Source organism: Venturia canescens, chromosome 2, assembly GCF_019457755.1.
Source record: "Venturia canescens isolate UGA chromosome 2, ASM1945775v1, whole genome shotgun sequence".
Taxonomy (NCBI): domain Eukaryota; kingdom Metazoa; phylum Arthropoda; class Insecta; order Hymenoptera; family Ichneumonidae; genus Venturia; species Venturia canescens.
In genome coordinates, this window is record NC_057422.1 from 22,031,560 (window position 1) to 22,059,326 (window position 27,767).

Here is a 27,767-nt window from a genome sequence, read left to right on the forward strand (position 1 = left end):
CAAAAGTAAACGCGAAACCGAAGATTTATGAAGAAGCGAATCGAGTATGTCTGAACAAACACGACGGTAGGCATACAATACAATAAATAGTCAGAGCTTGCGACCGGAACGAACAACCGCTAAGCTGTAGTTTTCTTTCCTCGTAATTTCTAGAAGTAATTAGCGTGATCCCGTTGAGGAAGAAAAGCTTGGTAAGAGGGGGAAGAACAGATAAAGAAAGAGAGGAGAATTTTCTTCGTCATTCGGGTAACAACTGGTTGCTTTTAATTTTTCTCTTTCCTCTTGCCCCCCTCCCCCCCCCCCTCCCCTCTCCTATTCCTCCTCAATGGAGCTCGCGAAAGTCGTGCGAGCGATATGCTGCCATCTTACGCGATAACTCGTCAAGAATGGGAATATATGTGGCGTCGTTGCGCACGAGACTCGAGCCGACGAAGTGACCGGCTTAATCATAAATCATTATAAGGAATGGTATCGAATGTCGAATTTTCTTCTAAAGTTCGACACCAAACTTCAGCAAAAGCGAATCTTTGGAATAGCGAGGATGTTTGGATGGTCACAAAATAAAGAAAATCTTTTTTTAGTCCGATGTTCACGGGAAGAATCAAATTGAAAAGCAAAAATTCCAATTCGAATGATGTAAAAGCCGGAAACTTTGAGAACAAATTTTCTTACGAGCGTCTCGTTCAATCCCAAGCGAGGGAAAATTAAGGTTAGCCACCTCATCGATAACCGATCATCTGCATGAACGTTGGTTTTTGTTTTTTTCTTTTCATAAACAGCAAGTCATTTGAAATCAATTGGGTTGACGTTCCAAGTTTGAGGAAAGTACTGAAATCGATACTTTTTCAGCTAATGTGCAATCCAAAATGCTGTAATTATTGAAACATTACAGAAAATATTGAGAAGTATTTTCGAAAATATTTGAAAAGGCGACCACCCTCGGTGGAAAGAGTCTTGGAGGGGCTCGTTTATAAATGTACTTTATAAATGAGTCCCTACCCCGACTCTCAATACAATAGTACGTAGTCAGATAATATCGATGCTGGCGTTGCTGCGAAGGAATAAATACTTTGTTTATTTATCAATTCCAGATATATTTCAAACGAAAGATTTGTGCTGATCCAGTTCGACGATCGCGAATGGAATGTGGAATTTTCTGAAATAAGTAATTCAAGCATAGTAGTTCGAGCGTGGGGCGACTGGAAAGAAAATAAACGTAAAAACGCGTTGACGCACGCCAAATTTCAAGTGGAACATAGTACGGGCGAAAATTAACGGAACAAAAGTGAACCCAAGAAAATGTGATCGGTCGAGCGAAATTAGGGCAAAATATCGATAAGTGTGGAAGTCTTGAAACTGGTGAAGACGAATCTTGGCGAAAATACACGTAATAGAATAATAGAGTGCAAAAAAAATAATGCTTCGTGTGGTCACACAAGAAGGTATGAAATTTCATAGGGAAAATCATTTCGATCGCTTCTCGATAAAAGTGAGAGCTCGCAACGTTAGATCGGATGGAAATCTGTTTCAATCGAAATACATGATCTATACTCAAGTGTTTTTACCATCGCGTACTTGTGTCTGGAATTTGTATAGCACTGATACAATTTTAAAGCCAAAGTTGCGAAGGTCTCTTAAAATCTATAAATAAAGTGTTTTACACATCGATACACCGAACGTAAATAAGTGAAGGAAAGAAAGTCGAAGAAAATCGAGTATATTAATTCGTGGCTTGTTCAATGGCTACGCGTCTCCCGCCATATCGTTCTCACACACCGCTGTGCCTCTTCTCCCACCGCTGCATCTCGAGCAGCGAAATAGTCTCAAACCGCATCAAAAACGACGCAACGTGTTAATGCCCGTTGAGAGAGAAAAAAATATAAAAAATGTGATGCCGAGGGAAGAAAGAGAGAGAGAGAGAGAGAGAAACTTGACTGAAAAATAGAAAAACAATCAAGCAGAATTTGTAGGTTAGAAGTAAAATGAAAGTTCTTCGAAAAAGGTAGTCGAAAGTTGGAATTTTTCTAGAGATATCATTGTTCGTTGCACGTGCTAGCTCGCGTACACGTTACGAGACGCTAAAAGAGGGACGCGCGGAATTTTCATCGACGGTACGTCTCTCTTTCTCTCGTATTTCGTTCGCGGTCTCAAGAGCGCATGCACCGTGCACCGTTCCAAGCGCGCTCTCTAACCGACGCACACGCTTCCTTACATCGGAGTCGGTTTTTTTTTCACGTTTTCTCGTTCTCTCTTAATTTGCTCGTCCCCCCTATATCAATATCACGACATGCTCGTTTTGTAAATCATCTCCAATTGTCCGGAGAGCAATGCCTCGCTTTAACTGTGTTCGTCGCGCCCCGTAACGGAGAAATAGAAAATAAAAAAGACGCACTGACCTGTCGGTGACGAGATTCGTTTCACTGCTTTCCACGTTTCGATTCTCTCGTGACTTAATTCCTGATTTTTCTTCACGAAACAACGGGCTTATTAGCTCGTAACACTGACCCGGCGACACTGAACAATTCACAATCTCACTGTTCTCAAACACGTCGTTTTTCCCCTACCGGTGTGTCCGTCCCGTCTCCTTTCTTTCTCTCGCCAATATCTATCTCCCTCTTTCTCTCTCTCTATCTTTCTTTCTTTTTCTTCAGTTCCGTCCTTCGCGATCTTTTGCAAGTTTTCTTACAAAAGCCGCTTTGCAAATTTAACTAGTTAAATGCACCTTACAACGACGAAGAATCAAGCAAACGAAATTTTTTTAATTTCCATCAATCTTTATTCGCGTTTTCTTTATTAACCCGTGCCCTCCCTCTTTTTTCAATCAACTTTCACGTTTTATTAGTTATTTGTTTTCCGATTTTGGAACCCGTGGTGCCGCGCGCGCCCGCCCGACGCCCCACACACCTCTTAACAAAATCTCACACCCCCCCGAGAACCAGCCAATAAACGAAAAAAAAAATCCTCTCCCGATTAGAAAACAATCGCAAGTAGAGATACCGCTCGCGACACTCGACCCTCACTGGAGGGAAAATGGCGGCCCCCTCTCCGTCCCTCGACACGCCAGACCCCCGCCGGTGTGTGTCGAACCAACCGAGTATACTCACGCGTCCCCCGATCTTTTCCGTATCCCAACGAATTTCAACGAGTTACGACGAAAAAATACGAGTCTGATACTCCAAACCACGCGGTTTTATTTTCCACTACGTTTCCCGGTTTTTTACTCTGCGAAATGCACTGCACAAGTTTTTTACTTCCGATCACTTCCGACGCTTGGCTCCTTTTTTACTCCATTTAATTCAGATGCTGCGTCAACACATCCACAAAATTTCCAGATATATAGTTGCTATCGAATCATTTCTTAATACGTGTACAATAAGAAAGGACCCTCTATGTACAAACTCATATTTACGGTTTTACGGATATACTTTTGAATCATCAACGTCTTTATATTTTAATGCTAGATCTATTCCATCATTAAATAACACTCTACGAATGCCTCCATAAAACGATAGTAGTTCATTTATCTTCGATTTACCACTCAATGAAACGTGGAGAAAACAAAATTTCATGTAGTAGTGGAAGTGAGACCGATTGTCCACTGTCTTTTTTCGCTCCGCACGCCTGCCTCACAGCGCTCACAGCCAATCTCTCTTACGCTCTTACGCATGCGTGCATCCCGCTCACATGTCTCAGCTTATCCGGAAACGTCTAACGTGTAGTCGTCTCAACCGCCTCAGCAGCATTATTCGCTCGAATCTAATTGGTCAATTTTTCATAGAAACATTTGTTCTCCGCGTACATTGGCTCTCTGTGACAGTCTCGAACAAAAGCGCGGGGTAATTCAAAATTTGTCATACATTATATTTGATTTCAATATTTCACACAGCGATATTACATAGCTTTCTTGTTTTAATGAAATGGAACCGATCTTTACAGTACAGCGAAAAAGTCGATGCACACCATACTAAAAAAATATCTGCAATAACTAGCAGTCTCACTAATTTTAAGACTTCATCTTATATTAGAAGCGCATTCTATCAACCTTTTCTTGTACTAAAATCATTTGTTGCGAATGAGTCGTTCGGCTTGCTCGATTTTCAGTGTTTATGAAGTGAAAAAAATTCAAAGACCTCTATATCAGTTGGCCCGTGGCCCGTGGTTCGTGTGTCGAAAGAACTGATTCCAGTCGACGCTGGGCGCCGATCTTTGTCTTCACCCACGGAAAGCATTCCTGCTCTCGCTCTTTCGCTCACTTGTCTCTCCATCGCTCTCGCTGTCGCTGTGTTTACGACAAAACAGTATCAGCTGGCAAGAAATGGCCTGGAGTTTCGCGTGTGTTTGGGCGTGATAATAAATTTATTATCGATTCGTTCACGAACATTTACGAACAAATTAAATCGTTACGATCATTGTCTGTGGTTAATAACATAAAAAAAATATCCAAAAATGTCGGACGTTAAAAGTTTGGAGCATTCTACGTTGAAGGTGAATACAAAGAACATGCAAAAAAAAGAATTTGTCTTAATGCGCATTTGATAAAAAAAGATCGCTTCACGGAATTAAATCTCCTCTAATGTCATCTTATTGTATTGATCGGGCATTCATTTGTCACGAATATGCTTGCCCACGATATGGTCAACCTGATCGCAATGATTTTTTTTGTCAAATTTTTATTACGGTTGCTTCGATTTCGCATGTTACCACCTTTTTTTGTAATACATGCGCCATTATAGGTTCCTACATTCCCGTTTTCGACTACCACATAAAATCAAATAGAAACAATCATTTTTCCATAAATTTATCGAATAAAATAACCTGTGGACATAATTTTCTTATCACAATTGATGAACGAATTTCGTCATTTTTTATCTATTAAAAAAGATATGGTTACGAATACTATCGGACGAACAAAAAAAACAAATCGCTGCTTTTGCACAGACAAGTATCTGCATTTATGAGATTATTTTATGGAGAGCTGAAAATTGTTTAAAAAAAAAAATTTTTTAACTTCTTTAATTAAATTCTTTCACGTAATTGAGGTACATAATTTCGAAAACGTACACTTTCTTTCAATTTCACTCAGCCACAATGCCTGAAAACCCAATAACAGAACTTGAAATATTTTTGAAAGAAATCTCAAAACTGTCACTATTCTCATTTTATGCTTAACTAAAACGTTTGAATTATTTATTCTGAATTTCTTTTTCAATGGTATTAAAATTTTGAATGTTTTGAAATTTTTTAATTTGCCCCCACATATAAGAAAACTTCTTCTTTAGGTACCGTACGAGCTTCTCAACAAAAAATTTAGATCAACGCAAAAAGTGTTAGACAAAGAAGTATGCCATGTTCACATAGCTACGAACGAATTGGAAAAAGGATTGAAGACGTCAGACACGCCGGCTCAGACAGGTGAAATAACAAGACTTTTAGGGGGTGTAGTTGCCAAACTCCAAGTTCTGAAACGCAAGGCTGAAGAATCTATCGCCGAAGAATTGCAAGCTGGTATAGTATGTAAAAGGCGACTCGATCATTTGAAAGAGCATGGAAACACAGCACCGAGTGCTGTTAATCAGTGGAGGAGACAACGTCTTGACAGAATGTTGGTGGAATATTTTTTGCGCAAAGGTTACTACAAAACTGCTACAAAATTGGCTGACAGTATGGAGCTCAGAGATCTCACGAATATCGGTACAATATACCCCTTATTATTTTCATTTATTTATCAGACTGAAGAATAGAATGAAGTTGATGTAAATTTTTATTGCTATTGAACCATATTTTTCACAAAAAAGCAGCCTTATTCTACCGTCACTAGAAATTTCAGTTTGTTTTAGGAACTTGTATAAAATTGTGTACTTTCTTTACTTGTAAACATTGCATGATATCTACGTAAACTTATTGAAATTTTTAATAAAAAATTAGACATTATCATGATTGAAAAAAAATGGATTGAAACAAAGTGAAATTTCTTATATGAATGAAGAATTCGTTCTATGAGTGCAAACAATGAAGACAATATTGCTGAGTCATTTACTCGATCTATAATTTTTCAAACGTTCTAATCTATGCATTCCCCAAAATTTACAGATGTTTTCATGGTTTCACGAGAGGTTGAAATATCACTGGCAAACCACGAGACAGCAAGATGTCTAGGTTGGTGTTACGACAACCGTTCAAAGCTTCGTAAATTGGGCAGTACAATGGAATTCAATTTGCGAGTCCAAGAATTCATCGAGCTCGTCAGATCGGATCGTCGTTTAGATGCGGTTAAACACGCTCGTAAATGTTTTTCCAATTATGATGATTATCAGCTTCAAGAGATTCAGAACTGTATGGGACAACTCGCTTTTCCGGCCAATGCCTACCTCAGTCCATACAAATTTCTCCTTGACGAAAGAAGGTTATTTTCCAAGAAAATTGTGTATTCTTGCAACATAGAAATGGATTAGAACTTTTTTGGAATTTTTATTATTCGATGGAATAGGACGATCAGCACACGGGGTCAAAGATATCACTTTCTCAGATTCTGCTGTTTATTAATAAATTTTTGAGTCATGAAAGACTGGTAGAAATGCAAAGTCATGGTCCAAATACTGAATATTTTGAATGATTTTCCACAATGCTTACTAAGCTTGCGAAAAATCTGAAAAAAAAAACTAGAAACTAGTTCCTACTAAAAAAAATGATTTTCAAGTGGATCTTTTTGTTTTTTTAATACAGATGGGACAAACTCATAGAACAATTTCGACATGAAAATTTCAAACTTTTTCAATTAGCGAGCCAGAGCGTATTTACCGTTGCGCTGCAGGCTGGATTGTCGGCTCTCAAAACACCACAGTGTTACAGCGCCAATAAAGAAGGCAAAAATCCTAGTTGTCCAGTTTGCAACGAAGCCCTCAACGAATTAGCTGCTCCATTGCCATTTGCTCATTGCTCACAATCACGATTGGTCTGTAGCATTAGTGGTAAGCCACTTAATGAGTACAATCAACCGATGATGATGCCGAATGGTTATGTGTACGGTGAACAGGTAACTTTTCTTCCTCATTTATATCAGAATTTCTAGAAATTATTCCATACAATCCCTCCACGTTCGAGCGAGTCACGAAACAGGTTTTTAATCTTACAGAGTTGAATACCAATGCTATATTTTTTGTTTTTCAAAGTTGGTTTTTCCTATGGTTAAAAAGTTTGTAATTCTGTAAGTATCTGGAATGTGCAATGAAAAGACTGTGCAAAAGGGAATTTAAACTCTATTCTTCAACTAAAATATTTTTGTTTACTTTTTTTTTTTCAAATTTACAACATTCTACTGAAGTACACAATTTTTTCGGCTCTGATACGATGAAAACGATAAAACCGAAAAAAATATCTTGTTCGTGCTTTTATACTTATGGTTCGGAAATTAAATTTTACTGTCTGATATTCTGTTCAGCATTTGAAACAATCCATACCCTGAGTAAAAAAAGGGGAAGGAGGCATTGGGAATACTGCATTCAGGAATACGAATATTGCAAAATAGATTGTTCGTAATGAAATATGAGGCATGATTGGAATTTTAGCAAATCAGCAAAGATTTTGAAAAAATTAGCTATTCGAAACCTACTTTGAAAAATCAATAAATTCACTCTGTTTTTTTTTTTCGAATTATCAGCTTGACAACATTGTTTCTTTTTCTATCAATAATAGAGTTCTCGAGGAAAATATAGATTGCTATCTATCATCCCAATGTACTTGAATTTTCAGGCTTTGGAGAAAATGGCTCTTCAATACAATGGTGCTGTAATCTGTCCGAAGACCAAAGAAGCATTCCCATTCAGGAAGATCGAGAAAGTTTATGTTATGTAAGATAATTGTTTAGTGATAATAAAGAAAAAAAATCATATTAACGATAATTATGCATTGATTAGTCTTAAGAATCACATAATGTATGTATCTTTTCGCGTATTTACGATTCGGCAGTATGTCACTAAAACGTGTGAAATCTCTATCGATTATAAGAATAAATATATTTTGAAAAAAGTTTTTTTTACGAGTCGGATAATTATCATTGGGGGGAAAGATTTTTTTTTTGAAAACACTTTTGTTTTTATCGGTGGGTCAGTAATATCGATTTATTCAACATTGTAGCATTGGAGTAACACTAGAGTAATAACTACAATCTAAATCGAATTTTTCTCTTCAACCATGTACCTAGCATTTTCCACTTATCTCATTTATCTTTAAACGTATTTTCATTGTTACATCTCGAAATGCAATAACGGTCGACAAGCAGAGCGGATCGACGACGCAATATTTTCTGGAGAATTGGAAAATCAAATATTCCAAGAAAAAAAATGCGTATCTTGTCAACATGGATCGTCGATTCGCCTTGGTGATGTTCACCAATTATCGTAGTTTCTCGTCCGGACATTTGCGTATCGTGTTACAGTCGCCGATCAAATGGCGGTTGGACGATATTCACGAAAACAATTGTCAACCGAATTGGTCAACATCTGAATCAATAATATAAAAATATTCCCTCTCTATACCTATATCAGTTCCACGTTCGACGATTCCTTTTTTCATTTTCTTTTTATCCTTTGCGAATAGTGGATCAATTAAATCTCATTCACGTTTATTGTCGGTATTGCTTGATACGAGGATTGTCAATGTTTCAATTTATGACTCTGTGACGAAAGAATAGTCGAAGAAAGTGATTTTTGCAATTGCTCATACACCCACTGATGAGCTTATGCTATTTTTATACAAACGTTTGTAGCCAACATTCTATTCGATCATAGTTCATTTGATCATCATTTTAAAGAGAACAAATTGGAATATTGCATATTGCTTTCACCTATCGTGCTTTTCAACAATAATCATGCCAAAAAATTCGCAATTTTTTGTTTGAACATAAAAGTTGTCGATAAACATATTTTTTTATTCTCAGCATAGCAGGTGATTAATCCAAAGATTTTCGTCAACAAACACAGACATATTTAGAATTACTCGTTCTTCATTTTTTCCCATCATATTTCAAGATTAATTTATGGAGAATCTCAAGTTTTTCCATGCCCTCAAATGAGGGTTACAGTTTATCTATTATTTCGTGTTTTAGAAAAACGTAGAGTTTAACGTATCATCGGTATTTAAGGTACTGCACTTTGAATGAAAACAAGTAACTTAACAAATTGTTTTTCCACTACTGTTTTAAATAAGTTTTGAATTTTGTAGAAAAAAATGTACGCAAAATAACAAGGTGTTCCTACCTCAAACAGAAAGGCGGTTTAGAAAGACAGTTTTGACAATTTGTTGATAACAGTCTGCCACTATTACTTTTAAAAATCATTGTTAACAATATGTCAAATATCGTGATATTGATTTTATGGATCGAATAAATATTGGGCTGTAAATGTTTGTACAAAACATTGTTGAACGATCTTAATGAACTTGCTGTATCGTTGCAGTCGTAATAATCTCAATAAAAGTAAAAAAACGAGGTGGGATTCGTAATGACACAAATTGAAGAGATCCATAAAATTGTCGTTGAACACACTACGTAAAGTCTAGCAGAAACAGTGTAATATTAAAGATGATATTTAGTGAAATTGGAAGCTTTAATGATTGATTTTTGAGATAGTTGTGTTTGTTCTTTTATAGAATGAAATAGCAATATTAACGGTTGATTACCGACTATATATTTTGTTTAAAAATGGATATTTTTCATCATCGGAAATATATCCAGGTTTATTTGTGTATAGGGAAATTCATTCCATTTCGAGCAGACGATGTTCGATTTCAACAAACTGCGTTTTAACCATCCCAATATGTAATGAGATCAATCAGCCCAGGTAAACATTCAACAATAATTGGTTGAATTTTCGGAAAAGTACTTGTTTCCGAAAATATTCGAAATTTGAACAAAACGACTGGAATCGTCTGTAAAATATTTCAACAAAATTTTATTCCACGTTTGATGAAATCGACTCAACGTGGATAAGCTCGACTTGAAATGGATGACCTTGTGTGAATTATAAAAATACACGAGCAAAATTTTCGGTTAAGATGATGACTAATGAACATTAAAAAATCTAAGCTCATTCTAAACTCATACGACATTCTGAAATCGTATGATGTGTAAATAAAACACTCAGTCATCTATTGGGAAATGTTTGGTGAATAAAAGTGACAGCTTTCGCTTGAGAGGGGCAAATATCATAACACGAGCAAGTGGACGTTATGGAGTAAAACGAGATTTGTCTCAAATTGAGATATGTTTTATATATGCGTTCCTAAAATTTTATTCGAATGGAATTTTAGCGACAAATGATTTCACAAAAATTGAAACATGTCTGAAAAATATTCTTCTAATAATACCCCTGTAAAAGTACGACAATAAGTTCATTTCAGTTACGTCTTTTTCAACTTCGTACTAGCGAGCACAAAAAGCAATACATAAAGATTTTGTTTCAGCGTATCATGTCCCACGACTATAAATACTTGTTTTTCATATAAACTTCAAAAGTGCCAAATCTATTTCTTTGAGCTGTTTCTTAATGAATATGAACACAAAAATCAAGCATAGGGAGTTTAAAAAAAAGTAGAAAGATAAAAAAGTTACGCGTATAAAATTGTATATAACTTTGTAAAAATCTTGTTGGTACATTGTTAACACTAAAAAATGCCCTGTATCCACCGACTTTTCCAACATGTGTATTTTTCTTAACTCTTTCTTGTTTTTGCTTTTTTTTCATCGGTTTCATCGGCAGAACAATCGCACCAACATTCTATACTTTGAACTCGGACTAAGTAAGTAACGCTTATTACCTAAACAATATATAGGTTTGTTTGTTTTTCTTGTTTTATTTTTCTTTTTTTTTAGTTATGTGCTTAACAAAGCGGCTCCGCATTTTAACATAGCATATTGGAGTTTGCATCGTTTTTTGTGCAACCACATTTCATTTTTTCGTCGATACTCTTAAATTCGTATTTTCAAGTTACGACAATACGTCAGACTTATTTCAGGACTGAGAAATATTCACGTGAGCCTGCTTTGACGATCGCGTTCAAATTCCATATAAAAATATTTGGAAGAACGAGTACTTCGTACGTACGTTCGTCGAGAATACGTAGTACGTAAAATTTCAACCTCAACGGTTTGACGAAATAAAGCCAATTTTCTGATACTGCATAAATATCTTTTGTATCAATAATGCCAAGTCGCATTACAAGATCACAAAACGGAAAAAATCTTTCGATAAGTTGTCGGTCACGCGTTTTTTAAAAATATTCCTTTTTTGATTTTCCGAGAACCGGAAATCACGTCAATTTCCAGTCGTTTTGTTATAAAACGAAACAAACTTCAATACCTCGTTCTAACACCTTACAAGTGAGTGGAAAATTGGATATTGTTGAATTTAACGTTAAGGCGTGGTTTGGTCCGATCTTGACTTTGCAACGGGAACAACAATGATTCCATGACGTGTGAGTTAAAAAAAAAAGAAAAAATACGAGGCTTCGAGGAACCTGCTCATTTTTTCTTTCTTTTTTAAATGAAACACGCGGTATTTAAAGGCATCTCGGTAGCACAGTTTGACGGGGTATGCTATCGATAAATCCAATGTTCGTTACGATTCACGAACTTCCTGAAACGTATGGATAACATTTCAGTCCGATGGGTTTCATATATAATAAATAATTAGATGAACGTTTATTTCAACCTCGAAGATATAAAACTGCCAGATTCCCCAGTTTTGCATCATTTGAGACCGAATGCTCTAGATTTTTTTCGTCATGCTAGGAATTTGGCTTATTTTGTTTTTTTTTTCCGTTCATAATGTATGAGCTTCGTTGACAGAAAAAAAAATTGAATTCTCCCCCTGGGATTAAGATGGAACATATCTTCTATCCATCCCTTATATAACTACCTACTCGAGTTTATATAAATTTATGACAGAGATTTGCGTAAACTTAATGAATATTCAACGTTGTGCGAAAAACGAGTTTTTCTCTCTCGCCTTTGGCGTTCCCGACTTTTTAAATATCATTCATCTCCGAGATAGAACGATTTTCTGTGCCTCGTGCAAGCCTGAATTGAATTTCTCTGTTTCTTCGTTCTTGTTGTTCGTTAAATTCGCTGTTTTGAGTTTACGTGTGGCTGTTTCTTTTTTCCCCATTTTAATCGTTTGATAACTTCGTCTCTTTTAGGAGTTTAAGACGTCGTTGAACGCCTTACGGACGTTACTCTTCCTTTTTCACTTACGTATAAATATAGTTTGTTTTTCAAATCGATTTACCATCAACCGATGCTGATATTTGTTACGATTATGGGCATCACCCTAGCGAACATCAGTCCCATGAATATTCCAGTGATCAGGAATGCTGCTCCGAACATTCCTGCCGTTGATGCGTAACGGGGCTCGACCATTCTGCAATTCAATTATCATTGATCTTTCATCACTCGTTCATGCGACCAAAGAATTGCGAATCATAATAATTAGCATAATCATTAGGAATGAAAGAATATCAAGTTAATAAGAGTCGAAGTTTATATCTTGAAAGTTGAAACCGATGCAAACATTAACAGCGATGAATTGGCTAATTGTCAATTTTTCTTTTTCAAAGTTTATCGATTCGGAAGTTTCAGCTGAGGAAATAAAACAGAATTTTCTAAAAGTAGACATTGCAGAAGGAAAATGAGATTTATCGAGAAATAAAAACTGAGAATCTACGAGAAAATTGAAAACAAAAAATATTAGCGTCACACCGTCCCTTGATTCTACGACTAAACATCCGTCGAGAAATGATAGAAAGTTGAACGAAAAAACATTATGAGAATTTGAGTAGATTATATTTAATTATATTGTTCATAAATGTGAATTCTTTTTAGAGACAATTTTTGAATCAAGAATAAAATCGATTGAACACTTCATGATGAACGTAAATAAAAATAAAAGTGACTCTTGAAGCTTCGACTCGTGTGAGAGAATTCGTGTCAATAATAATCTAACATGCTAATAATAATGCTGATTTAAATAATGGAGGTTGGAGACTCACGTGGGACAATACATCATGGCCAATGAGGAATAGTAACCGCTGGTTAGAGCCATCGTCACTGCGATTGCGAGATAAATCCAATCGTTTTGTATGTATACGGGCAGAGTCCGCATCAATGGCGCATAGTTGCACATCAAGAACAACGGAATGAACAGTACTCTCAAAACTATCGGTATAACGACCCATTTTTTACTAGGCTGTAACAAGAACGATTATTGCATGAAACGAAATACGCTGAAATTCCCGTCACGAATTGGTGATCAGCATTCACAAGCAAGTCGATTTTGGAGTAAAAAAAAATGATTTATACTTCAGTGAAAGATTGAGTGAAAAAAATTAATGAACTGCACGATAAAGCTTTCACCACATCAAATGCTTGTCCAATTGGTTTTCACAGCACTTCAATGAATATGAAATAATAAACGTGGGATTTTGATGTTTTGAAAATTTATACTTCGCTTTCGATTATCGAAAATGTGAATATTCAGTTCAATCGATAAACTTACCCATTGGAAGTACGAGGCGAATAAACTTCCCAACATAGCCATTATGTTGAAAGTAAGGAAACACATGACATCTGAATAATATGTAGCAGGTACGATGAATTTATCATCAGAACGTACTATACCGACTTGAACGGCCGGAAATATCGATAGGGTCACGAAAAATATGAAAAAAACATTGAAGCACTGAGGCGAGCATTGCTTAAAGATCAACCAGTAAGGAGGTCTGCTACTTCCGGTACGACTCTCAAGCTGTCTCTTGTTTTTCTCTTTCTCATAGACGAGCTCGTGATAACGATAAAACCTCTGGAAAAAAAGCAAAGCTTGAAACGCTTAGAAGCAACATCTCTTTGGTCATTTCTTAAAATACTGAAAATAAATATTTTTTTATAAAATTTCTTTGTAAAAAGTGCACTATCGAAGATTTTATTTGTAATAAAAAGGCATTAAGCCCACAAGCAGAATAGACAGCATAATGAAAATCTCAAAACAACATGAATTGAAAAATTAGAAATCGGTGAATGAATGAAAAAAGTAATCTTTGAGTCACTGCATTTCACTTACGTTTATCGGTAGCGCGAAATATGTGTCGAAGCACGCTAGGAGTACGAAGAGAGCTGTTATGAAGTAATAAATAGCTGACGTCCGGGCATTGGGCAACATAATTTTTGCCAGAAAACTTACTACGGCCGTAAATGTTCCACTGATATTCTAAAAATGAAAAAAGCACACGAACGAAATTAGAAATCCATTAACTTTATTGGTAAATTAGATTTTAATTACTCACTGAGCCGAGGATAATGGCTCCAGTATATTTTCCCGGCAATTTCGCTGCCATTCCGAACACCGAATTTTGATAAATTCCATTGGCAGCTGAAAAAAATTGACATGATTTTTTAATGAAAAGTTTCGTCATGGTGCGGTCACGCTTGAATAACACAATTTAGACGAATATTTCAATTCAAAATTTGAATCATTTCGAAGAACTTACTATTTAAAACGATGATGGAGGCAATTGTGATCCAGTAAAATATACCGGGCCATCCAGAAGTGTCGGACATCGCGAGTATAACTGTGAAGACGATTATGACACCTTGAACGAAAAGCCCCCAAACTATTCTCGTCGTCAAATTGCCACTGAAATGTTTATGTTGAAAAATGTGTTATTTCACTACGTTTCGACAATGAACATCGTTACATATTTTTTTAGTAATAACTCTTTGAAAATCTCACCCAAATTGTATGAACACGTTGACCCAGTTGAAAAATAAATTTGGGATCTGCGAAGCAAATCCGATGTCAGCGAGGAAATTCGTCGTGTCAAAGTCCGTGCCAGTGTATGTTTTCGATAGCTTGAATTTGGTGAAGTACTGAAACATGGAAAAATGATTGAGGCCTTAAATATTTTTAGGTCTTTTGTATCATTTGTATTGCGTTAAATTTTCATGTTCATATTGAAGTTAAACTTATAAAAAAGCAATACTTTCTAGCATTCAATATTTATAGAGTCATTAAAAAAATTCTCTCGTGATTTGAAAAATGTATTCATTTCACTGAAAAATCATCGGTATTTTTGACCTTGATAAAAAGTTATAAACAAAGCTCTAAAAATTCTAACAATTTGGTTAAATGATATGGCATTGAGAATATTTCTGACACTCCTCTACTGCTTAATTTCGAAAATCTATTCGCCACGTTGTATCAACAGTTGACCTCAGCTTTTTCAGCTAAGATGATTGCTTATTATTAGAGCTATTGAGTTATAAAGCTGCGAGTGATAGACAGGGATGTGAAATATATTTATGAGTCACTCACATCGTTAGCCGTTATAAATACGTTCCAAGGCATCAAAGCGCCGATCCCGTGAAGCAGCATGATGAAAAAGACGATATTCAATCTGCAAGAAAAATCTCATTTGTACACGAAGCATCAAACTGTTTTCAAAACCTTTTTCATTCCATTGTTTCTGTTCGATTTAGTGTGACAATTATTTCCATTGCAATATAAGTTTAAAAATAAAACCCAATAAACGAAAGAAATTTCCAATAAATTTCTACAAGTATTTTTTACCACATTTTTTTATCTCAAAGCTTCATGCTTCATTTAATTTCACATTGTATTACCGGGAACGCGTTGAGATAAACTTATTTTCATTATTTTTATCTCATCTTTTGAATGACTGGTCTTCATAATTTATCATGCAATGTACACAAAATTCTGTGATGCTCAACTGCAGTATTAAAGATAAAGTTGATAAAATTGCGGAGATGCAATGACAAAAAAGAAACGAAGCCAACACAATAAATTAAATTAAACGACCAGTTAAAATAAGTTTGGTATTTTCATGATTTTGCATTGATGGGGATACCGGGGAGAAGAAAACTATTTTTCAGAGATACATAAAAAGTTGAACGATACACTGAAAATAAATAATCTGCTCATCAGCGTGGCTATAATAAATATACAGTATCACTCTCTGTTATGGAAGCAATGCATTCCATGAATATTTATTTAATATGAAGAAGAAAGTATCAACAACAGGTTAAGGGATAAATTTATACTTTGCCAGTATCTACTACAAGTAGATACTGCCGAAAGACAGTATCACATTATTTCAACTGATCACATACACAATCAATTTCGATTTTTCATTTATAACGTTAGAAGAGGTGAAACAACGTGGAAATTTGCAGAATTTTTTCAATTGAAACAAAAGAGAAACGAACAGAATTATTCCATACCTATCTTTCGGAGGATTCAATTCCAGGTCGGCTTGATCCATTGTTACACCCTTGAAGTTCAATTCGTCTTCTGGTTTTCCAGTGCCTTCCCAACCCGGTGATAACCGAACGGGTTCGCTACCTGTTGGATAGTTGTATTACGTCAGTGACGGTAAAGTGTAATGAATATGAAACTAGCAATGGATCTTGATGAAATCATAAATGGATAAAATTTCTTTTTTTCATCGATTCTTCCCCATCGAAGGTTGAATAGAACCATAGAATTTGGTGACTGAAATATAGACTACAATGAGGTTAAAGGCCATGACCCTATTCTGTATCAACCTATGTTATGCACAGAGTAATATGATTCAACAACGGATCCAATTGTAAGATTTGTCCATCAGTGTCCCATTCAAATGACAAAGTATCGAGGGACGTGTATTATCGCAACGATCATAATTTATTTATATTCGCACCAATGAATAACCAATCTATAAATGGATACTCATGAAAAAGCTTGTATGTATATACATTGAGAAACAATTACCAGAAGAATCTTGACAGAGAAATGTTCTATAGTTATTAATCGAGTCCTCGAACGATCCTGAAACGTTTTAATCACTGTTACACCGTTTTTTGACTGCTTTATAGCGCACCAACATATTTTTTTCCCTACATAACGCATTCAATACAATTAATGCTCAACATAGATAAATTTGTTTTGATTAAGAGCACGTGTTGCTGATAATACCTGTTTTCATATTTTCTCTTGCATTTATTTAATTGTGTTATTTGCTTTCAGAATTCTTGTTCATTGTTTAGTCTTTTCTTCGTCCTACTCTTGCCAGCTCAAAGCTAGTATAATTCAAATTCTCAAGAAGAGTTGAAGAAGAGAGTTTACGTGTATTGCTGTGGTAATCAAGACTGATCATGTTACACGTGCATTCTTTGCAGAAAGTTTATATTTACTGAGTCAGCACAATCTCTGTATATGAAGGCACAATGAAGTTCATACCTGATTATAACTAAAAAATGTATATGCCCAACATGAAAGATTAATTGCCAATTTTTTGAATAAAAGTAAAATAAAAGAGAAATAGTTCCTCAACTGACAGATCATCAGCCTACCAATTAGAAAAATACTTATGAAACTTCAACATTCAACAATATTCATTGTTTATTTTTAATACTCGCATTCATCATGGTACAGAGGAAATTCAATAATACACCATAACTAGAAATATTGCTGTCCTCATAGGATTTTTTTTCCAAACTTCAAGGAAAATTTTAATGAATCAAAAAAACAATTTTCTCAGTACTCATGATTATGAATTTCAACTGATTTAAGAAATAATTAAGTGCATGAATTATATTTACAGTGTAGGAAACAACAGCAAGTATACTTGCTGTTTCTACTTCCAACTAGAAATTGAAACTTTTTAATTGTATGATAGAGAGCAAAGAAATTTTGTTACTGTATAAGCAAAAGAAAGAAAAAGGTGTAATCTGAAAAAAGGGACTCACAATCAACGAAACACGACAAATTTAATGTGCAGCAACAAGAGAATCCTTGGGATTTTGGTTAAGGAATTCGGTACTGGTTCTACGGGTCTGAAGGGAAAAAAAATCGAAAAAAAGGTTCATGAGGAATTTGGGAAGGGATAGAAAGGGAGCATCGAATAATATGGAAGCTCCCTAGAGAGCACCGGCAGTGATCGCGAGACCACACGAGGTTTCGCGAATGAGTGAATAAAAGTATGAAAGAGGAACAAAAAAAGCAGAATGAAAATTTAGGTTGGGATAAGAGGCCAAAAAAAGAGAGGACAAGAAAAAAGATGAAATATAAAACAATGAAAACTTACCCTTTGCAACGATTCGGGCTGCTCCATTTGAATCTTTGAGAAGAGTTTGTTCTTCCGAACCAACGCCGCATTCTTTTTTCGTGTAGGTGCCCGCCATCTCTTATAAACACTCCGTTTTTTTCTTTCTTTTTTTACTCCTTTTGACCAACTCACAAAACTGAGAAAATAATTGGACAATCGTTTATGCGGATTGATACATTATTAATCTTTCAAGAGAAAGGAACTATCGATGTATTTTCACATTTATTTCGCGCGCAAAAATGTTATACCCATGCGAAAGGGGACGGAGAACCACGCGAGAGATACACGAGACTGATGTGGACGGGATTACCGTGATTCTTTTGCGACTCTTTTCATTCAACATCGATCTAATTCATATGCCGAGACTACTTGTTACTTTTCTTTGTGATTGCTTGAGTTAAGACCTCCGACGTGGACTAAAAACGGTTACAGACATTCGTAGTGTTCGTTCGAACATCAACTGACGAGATATGATTACACAGGGATATTTAGATATGGGCTGTAAAGATACAAATACGCTTCTGCTAGCGTGCTAGCGCGAGGCTAACCATCTCTCCTCCCCTCCTACTGTACAAGAACATCATTTTTTTTTATAGGTTACGCGGGGTTAAAGGTTGTTTCGGAGATTAGAAGACCCCGATCTATCCCGAACATATCCGAATTCACACGAAGATGAATTTCATTCACTAGTTTTTTTTCTCTATTTGTTTCTTTCTCCTATAGGGATAAGCGGGCGACAGCCTAAATATACCTACATACAAATGAGAGTGTGTGACATATATTGTTCAATGATTTCGGAATATTTGTAGACTTTTAATTTTTGTTAATAATAAATCCAAAAATTATATATAAAACGGTAAACTAATTATCGATCGTTCGCAAATTAAGGAACAACGAAAGCGCGTGCATATATAAGCGTAACACAGCTCACACAGCTTTATATGAAGAAAAACACACTTGCTCGCATACGCACGCACGCGTGTGTGTGGGTGTCATGTTCACCCACACAAGTCACACGGCGCGCGGTACGCGGTACGCATCGTGCGCCAAAGCGAGTTTCAACATGGCGGCGTGACAATTCTCTCATTATCCCCTATCCGAGTGGTGCGCTTTTATTTTTCTCGTCGTAAATATTGACAACTATCGATCGCTCAGGAATTTATTGTCAGTTTTTTGCGACAAAGGAGCCTTTGTCTATTAACTTCTATAATTCGAATAACTTTTTGTCGTCGAGGAGTGAAAAAACAAAAAACCGGTGTACATTTCGTATGCTTCGCCGGAATAAATAATTATCGAATGGTGTACATCCTTTTAAATGAAGATAATTTGAGTCTTGACAATGTTTTGAAGAGGGAACGTGATTGTTTTAGCAGTGCGATTATGTGCGAGTAATGAAATTTAACATTCCAATGAATCTTGCTGACCTTTTTTACGGTTATAAAGGTTTTATTGAGTGATCAAAAATTGACGATATGTCGTCGATGCAGAGCAAAATGCGAGGTGAGTCAAATCAGAAATCAGCTGTGCATGAAAAATTAACCTCGCATTCATTTTTCACATTTCTAGGCCTTATTTGAATTTTTTATTTTGGTATATTACTATCGTTGTTAATGTCATGTTGAATTTTTCGTCTTTTTCATTGAAATATTGTTGTTTCCTCTCTTGAAAGGGCCTGGTCGTCCACCTAAACCCAAACACTCTTGTACCTGGTGCGGCGAGACTAAACAACTTCTCAAATATGTTTTACCAACCCAACATGGCAAAAAAGAATTTTGCTCTGAAACTTGCCTATCTGAATTTCGAAAGGCCTATGTACGTGGAGCTTGTGTTCAATGTGACAATGTCATTAGAGGTACTCCTGTCAAATTGGAACAGAGAGATGCACCAACCAAAGATTTTTGTTCTTCATTCTGTCTCAACAAACATCAGAAGAAAGAAATTCAAGCTGAATCTAAAAAAAGTAAGTTGAGTTATTCAAATTCACTTCTTTTTTCGATTATTGTTGTTTAGCCATAACTTTTGTTTACCTTTTACCTTAGATTGAGAAACTGAGAGATTGAGAATTCAAAAAGTATGCGGATTGAGCTTTTTTTATATGACGACAATTCCAACTGAATGAATGAAAAAAACGATGCTGAAGTTTCCAACGTTGGAGTCCAACGAAACGAAAGGAATTATTAGAGAGTTTTTTTCGATCATTTCGTTGGACTCCAACGTTGGAAACTTCAGCGTCATTGAAAAAAACATTTGTAATTTTCCTATATTTTCTCTCCCTAACTTGCAATTTATAGCTTCTTTGCATACACAAATGATTCATGAAATCAATAATTGGAGACTTACAAATGTTTTATTTGTTTACTTAGTCGGAACCCAAGATTGCAAACTTCACTATCATTCTCTTTTTCTGATATCTGTGAATGTTTTTCAGATTTTTTAAAGTAATTTTTAATATTTCTTGAGCTGATTCCTATATAGTAAACCACTCAACCAGCAGTCCCCAATTAGTTGTCAATCTCTATCCATACTTTCTATGATCGGGAAGACAAACAATGAACGCACTTATATGAAGCTGATCGATGGCCAAGGGCTGCCAATCGAGTGGGTTACCCTATTTTATTTGAAAACATGACAAAATCTTTTTCTAGCTTTTCGATTAGAAAAACAGTTAAAATGCTCTCACCATGGTCTCAAAACAAAAATGTGCACTAGGCTGTTATGTTAAATTGAATTAAACACCCATAATTTATCATTTTAATCAATTGATATGAAAGATTTGCTAAAGATTACTTTTCAACATATTTATTTATTTTTATGACACTAAAATTTCACTGTAGATTACTCCAGTATTATGCAAAAGTAATATATCAGATGCTTGAGTGTGAGAAAGATAACTGAAAAACAGATATACGATTTACTTGTATATCCTTGATATTTTGGGAAAAATAAAAATTACATTTTTCTTTTTTGATAAAAGGAGAATAGCATGTAACTCATATTTTCATTACAATGTAAAGCTTCCCCGAACATGCAACATAATTTATACCAACTGTACAACTGATAGACTGCCTTGAATACTAATAATAATGAGAGTTATGGTTCTGGGTATTGACAGATTCTGGGGAACAACCATCCCCAGCAGCTTCTCCAGCACCTTCCGGAATACCCAGCACTAATGGCAATTCTTCCTTGACTCCCACCTTCTCCTCCACTTCTACAGTTTCGACACCTCCAATTCCAATAAATCCTTCCCCGATCAATCCATCAGTGAATTCCCATCCCCCGTCCACATCTAGCGGTCCCTTTCAGTACGAAACTTATCAGACCTTTGACTGGGAATTGTATCTGAAAAAGACCAACAGCATTGCTGCTCCATCAGACTGTTTCAAACAGGTTTGTAAGACAAGACATGAAGTGGCGATAATTGAGTTTCATTCTGATGCTTGTTCAAAATAGTTATCTTAATTTTCTGAACTCTTTGATATAATGTAAAATCGTTTTTCAATTAATAGTTTTATCATTGTATTGAAATCCAGCATGAATCACCACCGACGAACGATTTCAAAATGGGAATGAAATTGGAAGCTCTGGACCCGCGGAATTTGACGTCAACTTGTATCGCAACTGTAGTGGGAGTTCTTGGACCACGTTTGCGACTAAGGCTTGATGGTTCTGACAATAAGAATGACTTTTGGCGTCTTGTAGATAGCAACGAAATTCATCCGATTGGACACTGCGAAAAATCGGGTGGTATGTTACAACCCCCGCTAGGGTTCCGAATGAACGCCTCAAGTTGGCCAATGTTTCTATTGAAAACTTTGAATGGCGCTGAAATGGCACCGGCAAAAGTATTCAAACGAGAACCGAAAAAGCCCCGAGTAAATATGTTTGCAATTGGACAAAAACTCGAAGCGATAGACAAGAAAAATCCTCAATTAATTTGCACTGCTACTGTCGGTGCTGTCAAGGATGACATGATACACATTACCTTCGACGGCTGGAAAGGAGCTTTTGATTATTGGTGTCGATACGATTCCAGGGATATTTTCCCTGCTGGCTGGTGCTTCAAGAGTGGACATCCCTTACAACCTCCTGGACAAAAATGTAAGCCTACCCTAAATGTATAACTTCAAATATAGCAATATAGGCGATTGATTTTTTCTTAGTTTATGTCGTCAGAATATCATGAATGTAGTCAATGTGTAAAGTTACTCTTTACTCTTAAGCTACAAAAATTAGTCCCATTTTTTGGTCAGTCGAAAGATTTTCCAAGTTACTATTACAATACGACATTCTGACAATATACGGTTGGTCGAAGTTCTTAAAATGTCAAAAAATTACCAATCCTTTCAACAATTTGTTTTTACAATATAAGCACATGTAAGATAATTTCCATCCATATTCTTAAATATGCTTGTATTTGAAAATACTCATTATTTGATGGTTTAATTCTGAGACATTTATTTCTACATTTTGTCACAGCTACAGGGCCAAATAGATTCAAATCCAGAACGAGCAATGTTCTACCGGTCATGGCTGTCTCTGGTAGCGGAGCCGGATCCGAACCAGCAGTTGCTCTTGTCAGTCCTGCAGGGTCAAGTGCACCGCCTCAGCCTGCCACCGAACCAGACACCAGTACAGCGAATAGCAAACCCCGTGTTCTTGAAAATGGTAATAATTTTACAATTGCCATACACAACAGAGAGTCTCTTATAGCGAAGATTTTGGAGCAAACTGTTTTAAATGTACTTAAGTCTGCTATAGCGACTCTAGACATCTACATTGAAATTTAATTATTTGTTTACAATCAGATTGCTTATTTTAAAAGCTTGTAGAAAATACGAAATGTTTTTCAATCATCTGTAAACTTTTATTGAACTTGACCATTTGTAATTGCATCGTCATTCATTTGCAGTTACGATCTATGTAAATCACAATTGTGCTTGCGGGCCCTATTTCGATCCTCGGAAAGTGAAAGCGATGCCAGGACAATTTGGTAGTGGTCCTATATTAACCGTGGCCCGTGAAATTTTCCAAACTTTTCTGATGGCTGCGATGAGTCCTCGACAAATGCTGAGTCTGGTAAAACGAGGCGAAGGTGAAACGATAAATTTGAATCTAGAGAGCCAACCGACGAGTGTGAGGTTGCCGGTATTCCTCGAGGAGGAAGATTTTTACGTTTACATCAGACGACAACTCGAAGATCTTTGTGCTTGTGAGAACATGCTGTTTAAAAGGAAAGAAATATGTACCAAATGCCCGGTTGTACAAGCTCCGCAATCGACCAATCACGAAGAAGGCGTTAATATTGTAAAAACAGAAAAGAGAAAATGGTCATCGGAAAGTCAACCCAACAATGCGACAACGATCACAACCCAACAGCCAAAAACACAATCCTATGCACCATCCACGACCATTAATTCGACACCATCGTCGCCGACGGCGGCAAAAAAACCACTCAGATCTGTACCTGGTAAGACCAAATCAACTTTCACTGTTATTCACGTTATCTGTGCGTTATTTATTTACCGTGATTCGATAAAAAAAATATCGAAATTATCGTCTGTTTCAATTCCACTTTTCCCAACTTTATTACATTCGTCAAAACACGAACTGAAACAAGCGCCACGGTTATCCATCGAAAACTCAAAAAACTGTCCCTCGCTGAGCTATTGCTGCATGAGCTGGCACGTGACTCAATGGCCACCCAACTAAATATCAACTTTGCTTAATGCGTGGTTATCACAGTAGTGCAAATTCGAGCTAAATAGCGAAATAACGCTTTTCGAAAAGTTTCGTTTTTATTATACGATGTTTGAATAAGCTAAATATCATTAAAGAATTGGAAGCGGCGACTTCAACGACACAATCCGAAAGTCCAGCGACTCGCATATCGTCAACCGAACCTGCAGAGTGGACAATCGATGACGTGATTCATTATATATCTACCACGGATCCAGCTCTTGGAATACACGCGGATCTTTTCCGGATACACGTGAGTACATTTCGAGACTCTCGATGTTAATACTTTGAAGAAATGAATCACTCAACACGAGAGAAGAGGAGAGCAGGATATATGATGAATATTTCCACAGGAGATCGATGGCAAAGCACTGCTTCTTCTGACTTCGGATACGATGATGAAGTACATGGGTCTTAAACTCGGGCCTGCTTTGAAAATATATAATCTGGTCAATCGTATAAACGGACGACGTCACCTGATGCTGTGACCTAGTCCGTCGTCGAAGTAAAAAAATTATACCATCTGGGACGACGATTGATCGAGGGCAGTGACTTTTCCGTCTATTGATACGACTATTTCGTTTATTCGAAGAGTAAAAGTGATAAATATCTCCATGGATTCATTGACTATCGGGCGTAGGTCTTTGTTTTTCCTGGAGCCAATCAATTGAGTTGATGTTAAATACGCATTGTACAAAAAATACCAGGGCGTGGTGAATTATCAAATAAGGCAATCCTCATTCGTATATATATAAATATATATATATATATATTTACAGGGACTCCCAAGTTTGAAGGTTAATGATATAAACTTTATGGGGAGAGGGAATTCCGAATTGCAAAACCTCACACTGTTTTTAAAAGAGACTATCAAGAAATATTATTTACATTAAGCAAAATTTTTATATTTTTTTCTCCACGATTCAGTCGTTTCCATATGTGTTGTCTTGAAAATTTATTGCTCTATTGCCTGACGATAGTTTTTTTTTTTTTTTCATTTTACCGTGAGTGTGACCAAGTCATTAAAAATAACGCAGAGATTTGAACAATCGAAGTTCTAGAGCATATAATTTTCTATAAAAAAGTTTTTGGCGAGACCACTTTAACTGCAGCGACTTTCGAACAATCAAGATAGCACCTTGTTTTCAACACTTACTGATAAGCTCTGACTGTGGAAAAATTGAAACTCTTTAAAGTTAACTCATTTATAGAACGCTACAAATACATTCATAAGACGAATTATATTGGGGAATTTCAACATTCAGTCTCGAACATAAGTTTATATTGTTTACCCATAAACTTGATGCAACCTGTATAGATACAAGTTTTAACCATAGCGATCGATATCGGTGGATTATTATGAATCGCGTGTGCTCGTATGAAAAAATTACAAGGGGGGGGGAGTAAAAACTACATTGTCGAATCGAAAAATCACTCGACGATAATTCTATTATAGACATGAGCTCTCAAAACAAATTTTCGCACAAAACAATTTATTTCGTTTTATACGTATACGTAGATAGATTTATTAATTTTCGATCGAAGCCTAGTGGAGGCTTTTACCGGGAATTTGGCTGCTCATTTTTCTTTTGATCTCTGTGAAGTAATTTCACTCCATTGAAGTCGTTAGAAAATTTACTTCTCGAACATTTAAAAAATTGCTACACCAATCGAATTTTGTTATGTTGAGTTTAATTATGAATCTCCCCTAATTATGTATCTCCCCACCGTGAGTGCGGGAGAGATACCTAAAGATTCGGAAAGTGAAATATTTTTACACGGTGCAGTCGATGGAAAAAAGCTCTACCAACAGATTTTAGCTTGTGAAGTGAAGAGACTGATCTATCATCTTGAATAAGGAGAAGGATCAATCTTGTTTCTACGTATATTTTCTGAAAAAATGTGCAGTCAAATCGCTAACCCAAGCCCACAGTCTGCGGTCAAAAAGTAATGAATCTACCTGTATATATGATTGCGTAAAAACTTCAACTCCCAACGAAATACATCAGTATGTGTTCACGATTAAACGTGAAATATTGCTTTCGTAATAAACTTTTCATTTTGAATTGATTCAAGAAGATAAATTGCCGACTGACGTTAACAAAGACTGTCATTTGAAAAATCTCTTCGACTCAGCTACCCTACGGAGGATTTTTGTTTTCATTTTCAACGATACGGTCGAGCTTTTCAATTTTTTAAATCAATTCTTCGGGTTACAAAGCATCTTTGCTCTGACGATGGGACGATAATTTTACTCCCGTTTCTTTCATTACTTTATTTTAACGGTGTACATGATATTTTTGAAGGTTCGTTATCATATAAATCCATATATGTTCATTCGCATATTTTGGAACATATGAAACATATTTATATAAATTTTTCAATAAATTCCGGGATGAACGCACTCAATTTAGCTGAACGATGGAATGTTGAATTTCACGATATTTTAAGCTCTTTCTGAAAAATCATTGAAATCTAATAAAAAAAAGTTGCACATATAAAAATTTGGATACGAAAGTGATTTGTATTTTTTCTCAAATATATTTATCCGCGCGGATGATTTTATTGTTACAATATTTGTTTTTGTGATATCATCGTCCGAGGATGAATGCATATGCATCAATGATAATCCTGTAACCTTTATAAAAATCTTATTTTATTGATGCTCCGTATACGATATGAGAAACTCAGTAGATCGCAATCGTAAATGAAAAATCTCGACGGTGGCTTGTCTTATTCTTTCCGAGCAACCGTATGAGAAGAAATAGATTGTTGCTTCTCCATTATCTACCGTGAAGAATTATTTTTTCTTCGTGTCACATTGAATTGTGATTTAAATGCTGCGTCAAACGACGAAATCAATTTTAAATTCGGTCTCTATTATGTAGACACGCATTAAGTATTTTTACCAAAGGCAATCAGTAGTTCACCCAGTAATTAAGTAAATTTGTTTTGTTTTTTTTGTAAATATATTCTATTCAAGAGTATCAGATTCGTATTCTTTCCACGAGAAATTTCGAATATGTTGAGCCGTATTAAAATAATCCTTGAGGTTTTTTTCAACACCGTACGAGATACAAATTCAGATAATCATGGCATAAACGTCTTCGTTAATTTTGTGTACTTGTATTTCTATTAAGTATTGCATAATCTCGTTATGAAAGGTACAAAGAATTAACGAATAGTATTTTATGCACTTAGGGCGAGTTGTTCCTACTTTTAGGTAAGCCTACCCGACGAAGGTCTTCACGTCAATGCTTTTACCCGCCAGATAAGCTACCTAGAAGTTGGAACAACCCGCCCTTAGGGAGGGAAAGTAGGCTACTTCAAACCACGGGCAGAATTAATAAGCGCACGATTTGAGGTAGTTAATTCACTCCCGTGAGGCGTATTTTCTTTTTCACCACGCCTGCACTGAAAGTTTAACTTCCAGTGCATGTGTGATGAAAAAAGATTTTTTTTTTTTGGTTCTTTTTAAGTCCGTTACACTCAAGGAATCAGCAGGAAATGTGATAAATTCACAAAATCGAACGATCGCAATCTATTGCGAGGGACATGCCCGTGGCTGCGTCTGCTGTTATCTGTAAGAATCATACATACTATTATACTTGTCGCAAATGTATTATAAATAACGGATACGAGTTCGATTCAGTATGTGTATGTATATAACAATATCCTGTACAACAATTTACGTTGCTCGTCATAATCTTTTGGTTACAATTAATAAAATCACTACCAACGTGAAATATATCTTTTTCGGTGAAAATTCGAATAGTCATAATTATGATGTCAAAATGATATTTTATATATTCCGTCAATCCCTTTCTCCTCTCCCTACTTATATTATAAATAATTCGACAGTAACTCTGTCCGTCTGG

At 35.9% G+C, this 27,767-nt stretch overlaps 4 protein-coding genes and 1 long non-coding RNA gene across 7 annotated transcripts in view; 2 read left to right on the top strand and 3 right to left on the bottom strand.

Moving 5' to 3' along the window:
- CtBP (C-terminal binding protein) overlaps positions 1-3,586 on the bottom strand; it is a 54,849-nt gene extending 51,263 nt beyond the window's left edge. For both annotated transcript variants that reach the window (XM_043410787.1, XM_043410784.1), the window contains exon 1: positions 2,397-3,586. The gene's annotated coding sequence lies outside the window, so the exon portion shown is untranslated. The remainder of the gene's footprint in view (positions 1-2,396) is intronic.
- A 542-nt stretch (positions 3,587-4,128) lies between these two features.
- Positions 4,129-8,028, top strand: Kaz (Katazuke). The gene is made up of 5 exons (XM_043411216.1): positions 4,129-4,485; positions 5,280-5,691; positions 6,091-6,403; positions 6,724-7,033; positions 7,750-8,028. Exons 1-5 carry the CDS (start codon positions 4,447-4,449, stop codon positions 7,849-7,851), a joined length of 1,176 nt encoding a protein of 391 aa, XP_043267151.1. The 5' UTR covers positions 4,129-4,446; the 3' UTR covers positions 7,852-8,028.
- A 2,229-nt stretch (positions 8,029-10,257) lies between these two features.
- Positions 10,258-18,692, bottom strand: Ent2 (Equilibrative nucleoside transporter 2). Of its 2 annotated transcripts, XM_043411215.1 has the most exons (11): positions 18,130-18,692; positions 16,286-16,406; positions 15,360-15,441; positions 14,778-14,914; positions 14,536-14,681; positions 14,332-14,417; positions 14,109-14,255; positions 13,548-13,850; positions 13,042-13,238; positions 12,282-12,413; positions 10,258-11,630 (listed from the first exon to the last, which is right to left on the bottom strand). In XM_043411215.1, the coding sequence occupies exons 1-10, from the start codon at positions 18,224-18,226 to the stop codon at positions 12,284-12,286; spliced, it is 1,446 nt and encodes a 481-aa protein (XP_043267150.1). In that variant the 5' UTR covers positions 18,227-18,692; the 3' UTR covers positions 10,258-11,630; positions 12,282-12,283. The 2 variants fall into 2 exon arrangements, with proteins under 2 accessions (XP_043267150.1, XP_043267149.1); XM_043411214.1 differs by having other exon boundaries at positions 10,258-12,413.
- Positions 18,693-19,193: 501 nt separating this feature from the next.
- On the top strand, positions 19,194-27,655 carry Scm (Polycomb protein Scm). The gene is made up of 8 exons (XM_043411336.1): positions 19,194-19,650; positions 19,820-20,110; positions 21,263-21,540; positions 21,684-22,251; positions 22,630-22,818; positions 23,063-23,620; positions 23,988-24,142; positions 24,243-27,655. The coding sequence occupies exons 1-8, from the start codon at positions 19,623-19,625 to the stop codon at positions 24,375-24,377; spliced, it is 2,202 nt and encodes a 733-aa protein (XP_043267271.1). The 5' UTR covers positions 19,194-19,622; the 3' UTR covers positions 24,378-27,655.
- On the bottom strand, positions 20,934-22,240 carry LOC122406110 (uncharacterized). Its single transcript, XR_006259914.1, has 2 exons — positions 22,136-22,240; positions 20,934-21,492 (listed from the first exon to the last, which is right to left on the bottom strand). It is a non-coding gene; the product is annotated as an uncharacterized lncRNA (long non-coding RNA).
- Positions 27,656-27,767: the final 112 nt, after the last annotated feature.

Coding starts and splice junctions, on each gene's coding strand:
- Kaz (XM_043411216.1), top strand. CDS start 4,447: ATGTCGGACGTTAAAAGTTTGGAGCATTCTACGTTGAAG. Junction 6,404..6,723: donor TTTCTCCTTGACGAAAGAAG/GTTATTTTCCAA, acceptor TTTTTAATACAG/ATGGGACAAACTCATAGAAC. Junction 7,034..7,749: donor GTTATGTGTACGGTGAACAG/GTAACTTTTCTT, acceptor TTGAATTTTCAG/GCTTTGGAGAAAATGGCTCT.
- Ent2 (XM_043411215.1), bottom strand. CDS start 18,226: ATGGCGGGCACCTACACGAAAAAAGAATGCGGCGTTGGTTCGGAAGAA. Junction 15,442..16,285: donor TTGAATCCTCCGAAAGATAG/GTATGGAATAAT, acceptor TTTTTCTTGCAG/ATTGAATATCGTCTTTTTCA. Junction 13,239..13,547: donor TCGCCTCGTACTTCCAATGG/GTAAGTTTATCG, acceptor TTCTTGTTACAG/CCTAGTAAAAAATGGGTCGT.
- Scm (XM_043411336.1), top strand. CDS start 19,623: ATGTCGTCGATGCAGAGCAAAATGCGAG. Junction 20,111..21,262: donor TCAAGCTGAATCTAAAAAAA/GTAAGTTGAGTT, acceptor GGGTATTGACAG/ATTCTGGGGAACAACCATCC. Junction 22,819..23,062: donor ACCCCGTGTTCTTGAAAATG/GTAATAATTTTA, acceptor ATTCATTTGCAG/TTACGATCTATGTAAATCAC.